Genomic DNA, 15,092 nt, shown 5'->3' on the forward strand with positions numbered 1-15,092 from the left:
ACAAGGTCTCACTATGTTGCCCAGACTGGTCTCAAACTTCTGGCCCTGAGTGATCCTCTTGTCCCAGCCTCTTGAGTAGTTAGGACTATAGGCACTCACCACTGTACCCAGTTAAGTGCTCAGTTCTTTCTAACAAAAGAGAAAGAAGGAAAAGGAGCCATACTCAATGAATTTAAGTAGTTTATTTGACATTAATTGCAGAATTTACAGCACTACCATTTAATGATAGGAAAAATAGAAATAATCCAGTGTAAGCAATGTTGTAGACAAAACATCAGGGTGGGAAATGAGCAAACTTGAAAATGCAACTAACATTCAAAGAAATCTTCTGAAGGACTGATAAGTTATTCTCTAGATAATGAAGTGTGATCCTCACCCTACGAGGACATCAGGGCAGCCACTGAACATATGCCCTGATGTCTGTCCTTAGAACATCTTTCATTATCTGACTTCATGTGTCTGAGATGGGGCAGAATCTGGGTTACAATATGCTTTGAAATATAGCTCAGGGTGAAAAGAAAATAATATGGATCAGTGTTTGAGGTTTTTTTTTCAAAACAGAAGGGAGTACAAATTTTAGGGGTGTGTTTTCCTGCTTTTAAGCATGAGAAGTGATGTCAAAGGGATTGACTAAAGTTAACAGTTTTTAAGTTTTTCACTATGATTTTCTTGGAGATCATATCGATAAAAGCAAAGAAAAAGAACAGGAGGTATGCACATGACTCTGATCTCTTGTCCTTGTCGAGTCTTGTCAGAGACCTATGAGAAGTAGCTGGGTTTCTACTAAAGTGCTGAGTTTCTGGAAGAGCCACTGAGCAAGCAGGTGGCAGAAGAATATGGTCTTTGACATGAGGACCCATACTTTATACAGCCATTTCCTCATGGGTCTTTTTTCCTTTTTAAACTTTAAACAGAGCTGGGGCAAATTCTTCTCTCTTTACCTCCTTTCTCTCATTGTAGTCATACCATAATGCAATCAACAGACTAGAAGAAAGGATTCAAGCCCCACAGGCCAGCATGTGAAATTAAATGACATTTTTAATACCAAAAATGAACACATCTGAGGCCAACACCTAATGTGAGAAAACAGCCAGGAGTGACTTAGATCCTGAAAAAACTGGATAAAAGAAAAGATATTAGACTTGTTTTCATTCACTTTTGTAGGAGGATAATTTCTTTTCTGAGAAATCACTGACCAAGAAAGAATCCATAGAAATTATACTAGTAAAGTATTAATTTAGATAGAAATATTCAAATAGGAAAGATTAAAAATTAGCTAGGCCGAGGCATTCTCCATAGTCCAGGGAAACACCTTCTTTGAGAAAAGCAAAGGACAAGGAAGAGAACTAATTAGAATGTTGGTCAACTCCTAATGATCCCTTGCCCATGAAATTCTTTGGCATCCTAGATTTGTGGAGAAAACACTGAAATGTTCTGGGATTGAGGGGGAAAATAAGATTTGGTGATTGGGGACAGGGATTAAAAAAGTAGCCAGTGCCAAAATTATATCTGTACTGTAAGTCTCTGATTTACAAATGAGTTCCATTCTGGGAAAAGGTTCATAAGTCAGATTTGTTGGTATCTGAAAAAATGAGTCTTGTACAGTACACCTGTGAAAGTTCCCAACTCAAATGTTCATAAGTTAGGGATTTACTGTATTAGGCCCTTTCTTCAAACTTCAACAGTTCTTTATCAATTTCTCACATGTAAAGCTTGTACTCTTGTTTCAGAAATCCCAATATGCAAGGTGTTTTATAACTTCTCATGATGAGAACTTGTGTTTTACTAGAGTAAAACACAACCTAGTGAAGAAAGGAAATCATATTTTACCTTGAAGAAAGTATCTACCAATGATGTAACTACCTATGCAGCGGCTAGTGTGTCTCTGGATACTTCCATCTTTCTTCCCAAGTAGCAGGGTCCCTGACACGATCTGAAAATAACCTTGCCTGGATAGTAAGCTGACTCTTGAGCTAAATGCCAATTGAGCCAAAGCAAGGATTATTGGAGGAAAGAACCCAAGTTCTACAACTCTTTGAGTGGGTATTACAAGCAGAGATAATGTAAGCATTGATGGGCTGTGCTCTGGTTTGGTTCTATAGTTAGGGTTTAGCCTAACTCTCTAAGAGACAGCAACAGCATGGCAATGTGCATACCCACCCTGAGATGGGAGCAAGGCCTAGAGAGATAGCAGGGTCTCCTTTTCCTTCCTGAAGATTTCCAGATCAAAATGGGAAACTGAAATGTAGTTTAGAAATAAAACATTAGAAAATCCTATTCTGTACCATTTTTTTGCCTTTCAAAAAATCATCAACAGTTGTGGATGGGATAGCTAAATGTTATGCAGGAGATGCATGGGAAGGGGGGTTTTGCTTTGGAAGATCCCCACTGCGTTGAATAAACCTGGGCCTAAAGAAAGTCTTTCAGTGGTGGCCCAGGAAGAACAGGGGGGGCCACCTCAGCTTTGGTGGGGAGAGTGCCCAGTAGGTCACAGAAGATGTAAGGCTGCCATTTTCTTTCTTCCTTTATATGAATTGGGGTCTGTCTTCATGCTGGCATGTGCTCAAGGCTGAGGGATCTCAGAGAGATGTTGGGATGCAAAGAGAGTGAGGTTAGAGAGTTTGGGCCCAGCTCTCTTTAAAGCTGACAGATATGGAGATCTCTTTTTAGTCTCTCAAACCTACCTTCTAGCCCTCGACCTTCTTTAGGCCAGGTGAGACCTGGGCCAGGTGAGAAAACCAGGCTACAGTGAGATAATTCCATAGTTCTGCATCTCCAAGGAAAAGGACATCCATTGGCACAAAGCATTGAGTAAAAACCCTTTAATAACAAAATAACATTCACAATGTAGCTACTTCAGCTGTCTGGAAAACTCAGCTTACACTTGATTCAACATACCACTTTTCACAAAGTTAAAAAAAAAAAAGGACAATAAAATGGCAAACAAAATATACCTCAAATTTCATAAGACAAGTCTTGGCAAATCCTAGTGAGCCAGACCCTTGCATTGCCTGTAATAAAAAGGGCTGGACATGTTCATGTCTCAGACACTCCTCTGTTTGCTCTGGTTGGAAAATACATTTGAACTTTGTAGATACTACAATATCTGCATCAAGAGGAACAGTTTGTAGGTTTGTGAGTATCAGGAGAATTTACTGAAACAAATATTGATTTGATTTATTGTAGAAGAACATATAAAGCTTTCTGAATGATTAAACACTATTACAATCACTCACTGTCTTACAAAAGCTGATTTTAAAGTTCTTGTATCCATTCCCATCTTTGGCAGATTAACAAAAGGAAAAATGGAAAGACTATATTACAAAGCTTTCAGTATCACAATTTACTTTTATAAGGCCAAATGAAAATGTTTCTTTGTATTACTAAAGAAAGCACATTCCCAACATATTCTCATTGACAGATAACGTGAATGCTCTACTGTCTGTCGGTGATTTCCAGTATTTTGCATGGCAGATTTCTGTTTCCATCATTGTTTCCTAGATTTTTCTATTGTGTCCAATAGAAAATGAAGTCTGCTTGGCAGCTGATTTGGCTTTACATAGGCATATTGATTGAAGAAATAACCATGAACCTTGAGACTGGATCTCAGAACCCAAATATAAAAATACAAAAATGTTTTCCTAATCCACTGTAACTGAAAAATACTTCTTAGGATACAGAAATATCAGATAATTTGAGGATTTAAAGATAGTTTCCCTAAACTGGGTCTGAAAATGTATTATACTCCTCTGTTGAAGAGAGGTGTAACACTGTAGAGCAGGTAACACTTAAGCCAGAATCATCCCTGACTCTAGGAAGCAACATCCATGATACAGCTGCACAGGTAAAATTTTAGGGATTGGCCAAGTATTTCTGCCTAAATCACTGGAACTATAAATTGGTGGGGATGTTCATGAGAGTGGACCAAAAAAGCCAGAGAATAATTGTTGATATTGATGCTATTTGAGTTTCTACTGGGAACTGACCTAACAGCAAAATATTAGAAGAAACCACACAGTCAAAAATAGCCATTCCAAACAGAGACCCAAGAGAATTAGAACTGGATGAATTAATATAAACATATACATGGCCAGTTAGGCCTGAGGTTGTGAATATAAAGATAAAATATGTAATTTCTGTAGAAATTAAAAACACAGAAGTGAGTTGCTCGTCAATGCTCATTTTCAAACCCCTATCATCTATAGTGATATATTTGGGTTATGAAGATCCCAATTTGTGTAACAAAAGTTGGCTAACTCAAACTTGGAATGTCCTTTTTCATTATAAAATTTGAACCTGATTTAATCTAACTCATTTTGAAATCCCAACAGATGTAAAGGTATTTTTGAAGTGAGATATCTCCCAATAAAACCACTATTACCACTGTCTGAGGCTGAACTGTGTACATTTTCACAGTTTAATGTATACACAACTGTTCCACAACTGCTAACAAACAATAGGCGCCCATGCATAAATAATGTCCATAGAACCAAAGGGGGAAGATCTAGTTCAAAATGAAAAATGTTGCTATTAAGACCACAATGCATCACACTGCTAAAATTTTTAGCTTCATGCATAAAATTATAGCACTGATTGGCAGTTGCTAATTATAATACTACACTGTTAACACAGAACAATTCATTGTTTAGACCAAGTAGCACAAATGTAGAAAATAATTTTTTTTCAACAGAGCAAATGAACACAGATTGTTTCTTCAGCAAAATATGAAACTGTAAACTTTGGGCTCATTCTGCAACTTTCCCCAATCCAGAATAAATAAAATCCAAAGGGGGAAAAAAAGAACATACGTTTTCTTTTTTAAGCGCACCTGTTTGTCTATTACAAAAGCACAACCTAAAATGTATAAAGCTTTTTTTTCTTTTTTCTTTTTTTAAATTACAGTTACCAAAAGAAACGGTGAATAATTTATTACATACGCTATAATAACATTACTCTAAACACTATTATCTATGAGGTATATCTGAGAAAATTCGGTAAGGAATTGCGCGGTCTGCATTGCCAACATGCCCAGGTTCATATTAAAGCTTTGGAACCATGAACTAGAAAAGGGGAAGAATAGGGAGGCAGAAGAAGGAGACATAGAGAAAGAACCTTTGGTATTAGTACAATTCTTGTTCTTTGCAGGGTTGCATTGCAAAGCACCACAGTACAATAAGCCCACCAATTTACTGTATGGAGGCCCAGTTGAAGCTGAGGTATTCACAGGAAGGATTAAAAAAAGCACAGAGAGGTCCAGACTGGCTAAATCGTTGCTTTGGTTCAAGCAAGGCACTCGTCCCGTGGTTATGTCACACTTTGCAAGTGAAGCATGAGGCTGAGGGGGATTTGTTGAGGAGGGGTCTGCCAATTAGGGATATTTTCTGTGTTCAGGCTGCCATTGCTCTTTCTAGTTTCTTCATATAGCAGGTCTGTAGTAGGAAGGTGGGGGAGGTGACGTTTGCTTGTTATGGAGAAGCAGTCTGCTGCTTGATGAGTTAGGTCATCTTTGTTGTCTCCCAAGTATTGTGAGCATTCGATTTCTGATAGGAATTTGGGGAGAAAACCAAAGCAATTTGCTGTTTGGAAGGAAGGCCTTACAGGTTTGCTTTGTATAGGTAAGAGGATGAAACCTTAGACTTAGTTGACAGGAAGGAACTTTCACAGACGTCAGGAAGGTGGTTGGGAATTTTAGGAAGAGGGTAATTGAGTGTTTTTTATAGTCTGTCAATCTATCTTTTAAATTCCTCTATTTGCTACACTCCTGAATGAAACAGATGAGTTGGTCTTTTCCTTTTTTAGCTTGTCTAAATGGTCTGTTAAAAAGCTCAAGGGTGTGAAATACAAATTTCTAGTATTCAATAAGGAGCTATATAGATTAGTGGTGGATATTTGCATGTGTCTAAAACCCACATGCAAATTGGGTCAAAAGCTGAAAAGATTAATTGGTTAACATACAAATCACTTTGATGAATGATCTTAATAGTGATTTAATCATTTAATGGAATCAAAGAAACTTGAAAAAGGCCAATGAATTTCATGAGTAAGAAAAAAGAGAAGCAACTTTAAGTAACCATTTTTTTTTTTTGGTACTGGGAATCGAACTTGGGACCTTGCGCTTGCAAGGCAGGCGCTGGAACCACTGAGCTAAATCCCGAGCCCTAAGTAACCATTTTTAAAAATGGCATATCCATGCATTTGAAATCTTGGGCTCATTCTTCATTTACAATGAGTAGCTGTTTAGCATCAAAAATGTAAGGCTCTTGAAAATATACCTTTGGCTTAGGAATAAAATTTAAACATCTATAAGTAAAAAAGAATAAAAGAAAAAGCTGATCACTGAAATGCTGTATGTGCAAACTATAGTCATGTTCTCTTTCTTGGTAAATACTGACCTTAAAATGTCCATAATAATTAAATTTAATGGGCCAAGAATGAACTCTCTCTTCCTACTGAATTAAAAGCTTGTTTATACAACACTTTTAATGGGGAGGTTCAAAAGTGATCGCACTGTTTGGATCAATATGCACTTCCCAGGTTAGAAACCTCCAAATGAGCCCTAATATTTCAAGACTGTCGACCTTACTAAGCACTGGATCATATGTACCTCTGTGGAGATGTAACTGGATAAGATACTGAAAGTACCTGTAACTATCCTTATAGGATGAGAATGTTAGATAATAAGCAGCTACAGGATTGCTACTTTCCTACTTGCCTACTTGACAGCAATATGCAGAGCACTGGGGTGGAGCTAGGAGATTAGTGGCTGTGACTCTGGTGTAATTTGACTTGGATAATGATTTCATTTCTCCACGACATAGGGGGCTGGACTTAATGAATCCTATAGTCCTTTTCCTACTCTACAATCCAATGGTTAGAATTTCTATGACCCAGTACTTGTCTCTTTCCTGTGATAGCTCCACAGGAGGGACAGAGGTCATGGCTAGAACTGAAGGCCCTCTCCTACCAGTCTTCATCAATTTAGGGATCATAATTTAGGGAATCCAATTAAAGCAGCATCTAAACTTGCGTCCTGATCATGTGGAGAGAGCAAATAAATGAGAGAAACACAGAAAATATCCCTTTCCAAATTAGCAGCCACCATCACATAGATAATTATTTCTTTGGGGTATCTGAGCTGTGGCTGTACATACCATATGTCAGAGAGAATAGTTAAATTATAAAAGAGCACAAGCAAAATGCAGACCGCACAGAGAAAGAAATCTTTGGTATCTTTGGTGTCATCAACACGATTAAAATTACAAATGGAAAAAGTCAGTGAGGTAGCCTTCTTTGGTTCTCACTAGAAATAGAAAGTTTTTCCTTTTTTTTTCTTTTTTTCTGCTTTTTTTTTCCTTTTCTGTTTTGTTGCTTTACACACACACAGAGTTCATTCTTGGAAGCAGCTAGTGTTAAGGGTTTCTCTCTTTTTTTGTTTATGATTTTTTTAAAATTTATTTTTCCACTTTCCATATAGAAGCCCCGAAATCCAGGCTGGTGAAGCAGGGTCTCAGCTTATGTTTTCTGAATGCACAGGTTCAGGTTGAGTAGTCATTGCTTGTCCACAAAATTTGCTCTGTTGTTCTGACAGCAAACAAACTGCAGTGCTCTCTGTTGTTTTAAATAAAAAATATAAACTATACAATGCATCTTTCACAGATGCTGAATAAGTTAAATAAATAAGTTACAATATGAAGGCTCTGAGGCCCCCAGTAAGAGGTGAAGTTCGCCTGGTACCAGGTGGGGCTGTGAACTTAAATTAAATAATTTAATAATCATTAAACTATTTTAAAAGTTAATTCAATAAGGAAAAATACCCCAAATTCTCTCCTTTTGTAACCTGTATTTCTTCCCTGTCTGTAACAGAATTTCAGTGCTTATAAAGCAAACTAAATTTCAAGAATATTCTAAATAGGATTTTGCATCTCTGATGCACCACTGGTCTAGATTTTGATAAATAAGTACAAGCAGTAAACTCAAACTAAAGAAAAAATTATTAAATAATTACCCAAATCCTATACATCTGTGTACTAGACACTAATTTAAATAAATTAATTACATAATGATATTTTGCTTGGGTCATAACCCAAAGAGACAAGATAAAAAATATTTTTGGGGGATGTCTTCAGTTTTGATGAACAAACTGTATAATCCCTTTCTACAGTCCAAATGAATATAAAGCAGAAAAGTACAACCTCTAAAACTTTCTCATGTTGAAGACCATTTAGATGTGACAATCATGAGAAAAAATAATCACCACTCCCCACTAGCTAGTGCTAGTGCTAGTGCCAGAAGACCACACACTCATTATCCCAACCTTGGAAGCCAGAGCCTACCTTTTCCCACTGGTTTGCGCTTATTTTGCTATTTTTTTCTGTCTTTTTCTTTTTTCACTTTTTTTCTGTTTTTCTTTTCTTTTTTCTTTTTTTGCCCTTTTCCAGATCTTTGGATTTAGCTTTAGTTATGAGAAATCCAGAATAAAGCTATTTAACCGAAGTCATCATCATTCTAACTTAGATGATTAGATAATATCCAAGGTTCCTTTATAAATTGAGTTTATCTTGGATGTGCCCAAATGAAAGTAATTTCAAATGTACACAAAGAAGATGCTGGGATACTTTTTTTATATTCCTGCACTTTGGTTTTCAATGTTACAATAAATAATAATGGAAACATTGTACATTGTGAAAGTACCACATACATGTTGTAAGATGATTTAAAATTTATTTATTGTAACAGATTACAATATATATGTATTAAGTATGTCTGTACACACTTGCATGTACACAGTCTAGATACCTATAGGTAATGTGTAGATGTAAGACAACTACGAAAATACATGTCAAAATATGTCTCTAAATCTGTATACATCCAAGCTGACAGACAGTATAAGCTTTAGGCAAACTTCTCGACCAAGATTTATGCTATGTGAAATGCCTGTCACTAAAAATGGAGCCAAGTGAAAGACTTCTGGGGAATGAACAAGGCTGAAGCACTGTTTTTTCTTACACACATATTCTCCACTAAAAATATATTAGCTGGTTAATTTCAATCAACCTAACTCAAAACCTACAAGGGAAGGGTTGGGCTGTAGCTTTCACTTGCCTCAGGCTGTCAGAATCATTTTGATATCAGAGGACAATGAGCATTTAGAATCCCGTAAGGTTCATACCAGAGCCCACCAGCCTCAATTAAAAATTTTGCATCTATCTGAGGTCCTATATTAATTTGATAATGATTTTGGTATTTCAGAAATATTTTAGGGCTTTCTAAAACAAACATTTTCCCTCCACCATGACCACCTTGAAAAGAAACAAGTCATTGGTAGACAGTAGGCACTGGAACATCCATATTTAAAGCCAACAACATCTTGTGAAATTTATACAACCAACAGGGGTACTGTTCTGCTTTAGTAAGGATTTTCGTGGCCTTATTTTAAAGCTGGAATCGCCTATTGTTTCAGAGGTGACTTGGTCTTAACTAAAGGTATAAAATTATTAAGCTATCCAGTTTTGCCCATAAGCATCAGAAAGTTATAGTTTGCCAGCTCTATCCTGTTTTCCTCTACCACTTCCCACTCACTTTCCTGGTCAGGCTGACAAACGAATCAGAGCATCAGCAACAAGAGCAGAAGTCAGCTCTGGTCTGTTATGAATCCAGAGGGTTACTGTCAAAGCACTTGTGTTTGGGCCCCGTGGTCAACCTTAACCACAGGTAGCATCTCTTTTTCTCCAGCGTTTAAAGAGCCCATTAGTTGTACAACCTCCTGAAGACCAAAGAGATGCAAGTTCACTGCAGAGGCAAATTGTCATGACACTTTAACAATGACAGTCAAACGGATACTCCTGTAATCCTACCAACATTTTCAAAAGTGGGTATCTCCCTCTACCCAAGTAGTTGAATTTTAAAAGTCTGCTCAATTTTAATTTATTGACATTAAAAGGTGGATGCCCAGTATAGACAAGGTAAAATGGTTGATTATTTTAAAAGTATTTACTTTTGGCTTTGGAATATATTGCTTGATTTAGAGTCTATGGCCATCTCACCCTGAACACACCTGGTCTCATCTGATTAAGAAAAATGCGTATCTACCACATTTGCCTTCATAATTTAATTTTATTTTAGACTGAAATGAACATGAGCTTAGATTCTCTGAGCCCGTAACTGCCAAGAGCCTATAAGAGAAGAGTTGCTGTACAGGCAACTTTGTGATTTTTCCAGAGAAAAAGATCACGCTGGGTCCTTCTTGGCTCAGGGTAGCCTGTTCCTTTGGTACAACCAAAATAGTCTTACATTTTGGAGTAAGCATTTAAATGTTGATGTTGAGTGTTATTATTGTTGCCATTTTCCTTTTAAAAATGTATTGGTTCTGATTTTCTTAATTTCTTAGAATGAAAAAATTGTATCCCTGGTACCAAAATCACATTAAGAACAAAAATAAAGCCTAATTACATAAAGAAAAATATCTTTCTACTCAATAGCTATGAGCATTAGGACTTCTGTTGCCTCAAAGGAGTTGAATTTGCCTAAGATCTGTTCCTTCTCGCCATCTCTTTTGTTGCTGATGGCTGAGGTATACCTACAATTTCTCTTGGATTGAGGAAATGGATTCTAAACTATAACCAACTCCAACTGGTTATTTTTTCTGAAATTAACAACTTATAACAAATTTTTTAAATCCTTCAAGAAACTCACTGTGTTAAATTCTATAACCTTTCAATATAGCATTTTTTTTTTCAGATTTCTAACAAGATGAAATTCTGCAGGGCCTAAAATTTGGACACATAAACACGAGCACACATGTATTTATATGTGTATGGAAATAATTTTCAAAAATGCAAGTACTTCTTTCTAGTATGAGATTATCTGGTATGAGATATTTACCAAGAGTATTTGGAGGGAAATTCTTGCCTTTTATTTTTTAATAATGACATCTTCCTTTGATCACTAGACCACTGGTTTGACCAGTGTTGAAATGTCAGGCCACAAAGGCAGCTCTTTTGGCCTATACTTCTTCAGGGGATGCCAGACCCAGATGCTAATATTAGTGTGTCAAAGAATCACTAACCAAATCAACAGGCTTGGCTCCTCGACCTGTTCTCAAGAAGAACAACCATTTTCCATTGGCCACAAGTCACAGGGATTCATTTAGAAATACCCAACTTAAAATTCATCTCTATCTATCTATGTGCGAACCACCCTCTGCTGAAATATGCTCTTTTCTTGACCCTTTGACAAACTATTCGTGGAGTATGAGCAAGGGACAAAGGAACACAAGGGAAAAGTCAAGAAATGATCCCCAGGCAGGATAAATCACAAAAACCATGGAGGACCATTTTCTCTCATAGTATCATGGCTGCTGCCCCTGCAAAGGGCAACCTGAATGGTAAGGGTGAGGAGGTGGCACAGTGTGTGATGGGGCAGTCCAGGGGCAGAACTCCAGAACTCTTCCCCAAACCTGCTCTGTTTTCTCTCCAAGAGTGAAAGCTCCCCCTAACACAACTACCCTACCCCAGTGCCAGCTGTGGTTACACACGGGCTTGTCAATGCAAATTGATAATTACTACCCCGAGGAAACCTGATCAGCCCACTGCAACAGGAAATGGATGTTGCCATGAGAAGTCTCTGGTGAATCTGCTCATTAAGGGATCTGGAACACCCTGATGGAGACAGCATCTCCTGGAGAATGAATGGATTTCTGGGCTGGCGTCATGTCACACAGCTGGTGGGAATGCACCACTGAGCCTTCCTAGCAGTTACAGAAGACAAGCCTCCACTGTCAGCAGCCCAGCTCTGTATGGTGGATGTACCCTACTCACCATCTTAATCATGGTGCAGGCATAGAATAGAGATGGCTCTAAGTATAAATAAAATTCATTTATACCATGAATCCTCTTATCAACAGTTTAAATGTTGAAATGCTTAAACTTCACTTTTGACCTTGACCAGAAATTTTCATAGAAATCAGAATACACCAAATCATCCACAGTGGCAAATTAACCCTGGGATGGCATGAGAAACGAGCAAAAGTCTGAACTGAATATCCAGTGCTTGAAGCATGTGACAAAAACAAGACATGAATTTGGACAGCAAAAATTTTGGGTTATCACCAATGTCTAGTTGATCTATATATGTATTCATATATTATATATATCTTTCTTTAGAAATGCAACTTTACAGCTGATTTTTAAAAAGCTAATAGAAAAGTAGAAACTGGCAATTATTTTTACATGTTTCCCCCACCCCCAAATGAAGCCCTATTAAGATGTAGCAATTACATGAAGATCAGGCTGTAAATCCTCTATAAATTCTTTGGTTCTGTGGCTCAGGAGCGGATGTGTCACCAAGACCCCTACCCCTGATCCTTACTCCCTTTTCCTCCCCTGATGATGAGACTCTGAACATAGAAAGAACCAAGTCTAAGAGTTAAGAAAAGAACATTCAAGTGACAATACCGTTCCCCACACTCTGTTGCGCAGAGAGAGGAGAATCATTCAGTATCCCTACATCTTAAACTTGGAGTCCATGGAAGCTTTTGCGAGATTCCATGTTGGGGTAAAAAGCCATCAAACCAAATTAAAAGGAAACAATAAAATCAAATAAATGGCCCTTTCCTTTTGTTGCTCAGAGAAACAAAATTGGTTACCTTTGTACAGATCAATGGCGCTATTAGTATTTTAGCCAGGCAAAAGAAGATAATGAACTGAAACAAAAGGTGTGAGAAATCCTCATCTTTGGTATTGTAGCTGTTGAGGTTTCTGTTGCTCTGTTCCGTGTTCTTTTGAAAAACTGCATAGGCACAAATTAAAGACAATCTTCAACTTTAAGATTACCATGTGAGTTGTCAAATGAAGCAGCAGCCATTCAGGCTCTTCCTTACTTCAATTCTTGTCTCAACCCTTTCTTTCAAATCTGCTTCCAAAAAATGTCCCAAGAGGTCTGTTTGAACACAGTGTGTCGCGCTGATTTTTGTTTTTTGTGGGTTTTCTTTTTTCTGGCGTGCTTCCTTCTTGTTGATGGTGATTTCCATTGATTTACGGATTTGTTTATTCATTTAATGGGACAGTTCTGTTTGTTGCAGAAGTAGGTGCAGAAAAAGTTTCTTTGGTTTCGATTAAGTAATTCATAAAAAAGTCAGTCTTAAGTGTCTGTAAAGAATCATTGCAGCGTTTGGCTTGCTCTGAACACCCCCATGGTGCCCACCTAGGGCCATTCACTGGTAAATATGCACATATGACCTTTGCAATCTCCCAGAGTTCTGTGGGCGCTCTTCTGCTTTCTGTGGGAAGATGGCAGCCAGGACCCAGAACTGGCGTGATAAAGCCACTACCTGGTGGCTTGGCTAACGTTCTTGGCATAGCTGGTCCGCTCAGCCTGATGGTGCGCCAAATGCAAGAGCTGAATGCCATTTGGAGTTGCAGAGGTTTTCTGATTTCTAAAAGTAATCACAGTATTTTTAGGCTAGAAAATGGCAAGTCATAAATGTCTTTGGTTTGCAGTATCCTGCTTCTTTGGTGTGCTGTGTTTTCTCCAGATTTATTCAGTTGTTTTGCAAGGATGAGTCAACAATGGAAGAGAGTTAGGACTAGATGACAGTCATGAGCAACATGTATAGTTTGATTTATTATTGTTTCTAGAAAACACTGGAAATATCCCTACTAATGGGATGGATGAGGTAACAACACAAATCAGAAAGAATGAGAATGAATTAGGTGGTGGTCATAATGCACAACAGGAGGAACCAGATGACTGATAACCCAAGAAGGACACATTAATGATCTTAAAAAAAAAAATCTAGATCTTTTAAAATGGCACATTTGCTCCATGTACCATAACAGTTAAATTGGCCTCCTGAGTGTGCGTCTGCATTACGTACAAACAAAATTTGTAGCAAACTGCAAAATGTGCTTGAAGCCATACTCTCAACGATTCCCTAATGACTTCATTAACAGGTGTCTTGAAAATCCCGAGAAAATGAATCCAGAACCTTCCTTGCTTCTGTTTATCTTTGTTGTGCTTGATACTTTGAGCTCAAGTGAACTGATTCATTGTTTTTTTTTTTGATGGATCCAAGACCATATGAGATTTTCAGGAGGTAAAGAAAAGACTGTAAACTGGATCAACTTAAAGCTTTCTAACTCATTCAATGAGAAGATGCCTGAGTTGAAAAAATAGGTCCTTGGAGTTTTTTTTTTTTAAACTTCCATATTTAAAACTTGTGCTCAATAATTACTGTTCTGAAATTTTAAATGGTATGGCTGTGAACTTTGGTGTACTGTGATATAATGAGGCTAAGCACTTGGAAAGCAAATGAGGTCATTCTTGTTGCTAGATTCTTCTCCTATTGCAGTGTCTTGGAAGCCTAAACTTGGAGTCCTTAAATGGACCAAATTATCACTGTTAGCTGTGGGAACTCTGACTGCAAGAGGCTGACAGGACCTGAAGTGGTTCTGTTGACATTTTCAGCAATCCTGAGCTTGGTTGGCATCAGACTGGAATTAACTGGCTCCAGGAAGGCCCCATTTGGGTTTCTGGGTTGCTTAGCATACTCAGAAGACAGTGTCTGGTTCAAAGAGATTACTTTTCAGCTTGCACTTGGACTCCGTAGCCATTAAAAACAAAAAAAGAACACCTGGCCTATGATTACAGCTAGAATAGAAGTTTATTTTCAAGAGAATTGTGCTTTCAAATCACCAGTGAAGGGCCCCAGCTAAGAATCTGGTGTCTTTTTCCTTAGTGTTTTCTTTTGATATCTGTTGTCCTCATTTGGAGGTGACTTGTGCCCAGGTGAGAGTCCTTCCATCATGCTTTGGTACAAGTGCTGGAGGTCGCCGAGGAGCCCCCTGTGCTCAGGTCATCTTGCCACTTCTCCAGGCTGCGGCGCCGGGCATTCATGAAGAAGTTGCTGACGGTGGTGAGCTCTAGGCCCAGCTGCTGCGAAATGGTGATCTGCATCTCCTTCGATGGCCGCTTGTTCTCCTTGAAGATGGCAAAGAGTGTTCGGCGTTGGAGGTCGGTGAACACCAGCCGGGATTTCTTCTGGGAATTGTTCCTGTCTTTGTTTGGTTCTTGCTCTTTACGTTTGCACGCTTGAA

At 38.0% G+C, this 15,092-nt stretch overlaps 1 protein-coding gene across 4 annotated transcripts in view; it reads right to left on the bottom strand.

Annotated features, from left to right (window-relative positions):
- Positions 1–513: 513 nt before the first annotated feature.
- The window catches only part of Onecut2 (one cut homeobox 2), a 55,456-nt gene continuing 40,877 nt past the window's right edge, over positions 514–15,092 (bottom strand). Inside the window, exons 2-3 of one of the 4 annotated variants that reach the window (XR_015443371.1) lie at positions 12,644–15,086; positions 514–7,608 (exon numbers count right to left, since the gene is read on the bottom strand). Coding sequence is in view for 1 of the 4 variants with exons in the window: in XM_087192124.1 (XP_087048250.1) it covers positions 14,800–15,086 (287 nt within the window). In the remaining 3 variants the exon portion in view is untranslated. Of the gene's footprint in view, positions 15,087–15,092 lie in introns of all 4 variants that reach the window. The other 3 variants (XM_087192124.1, XR_015443373.1, XM_087192131.1) reach the window with 3 other exon arrangements.

The sequence above is a fragment of the Heterocephalus glaber genome, unplaced genomic scaffold, assembly GCF_053883595.1.
Source record: "Heterocephalus glaber isolate CG9 unplaced genomic scaffold, H.glaber_assembly_v1.0 deba00000331, whole genome shotgun sequence".
Taxonomy (NCBI): Eukaryota; Metazoa; Chordata; class Mammalia; order Rodentia; family Bathyergidae; genus Heterocephalus; species Heterocephalus glaber.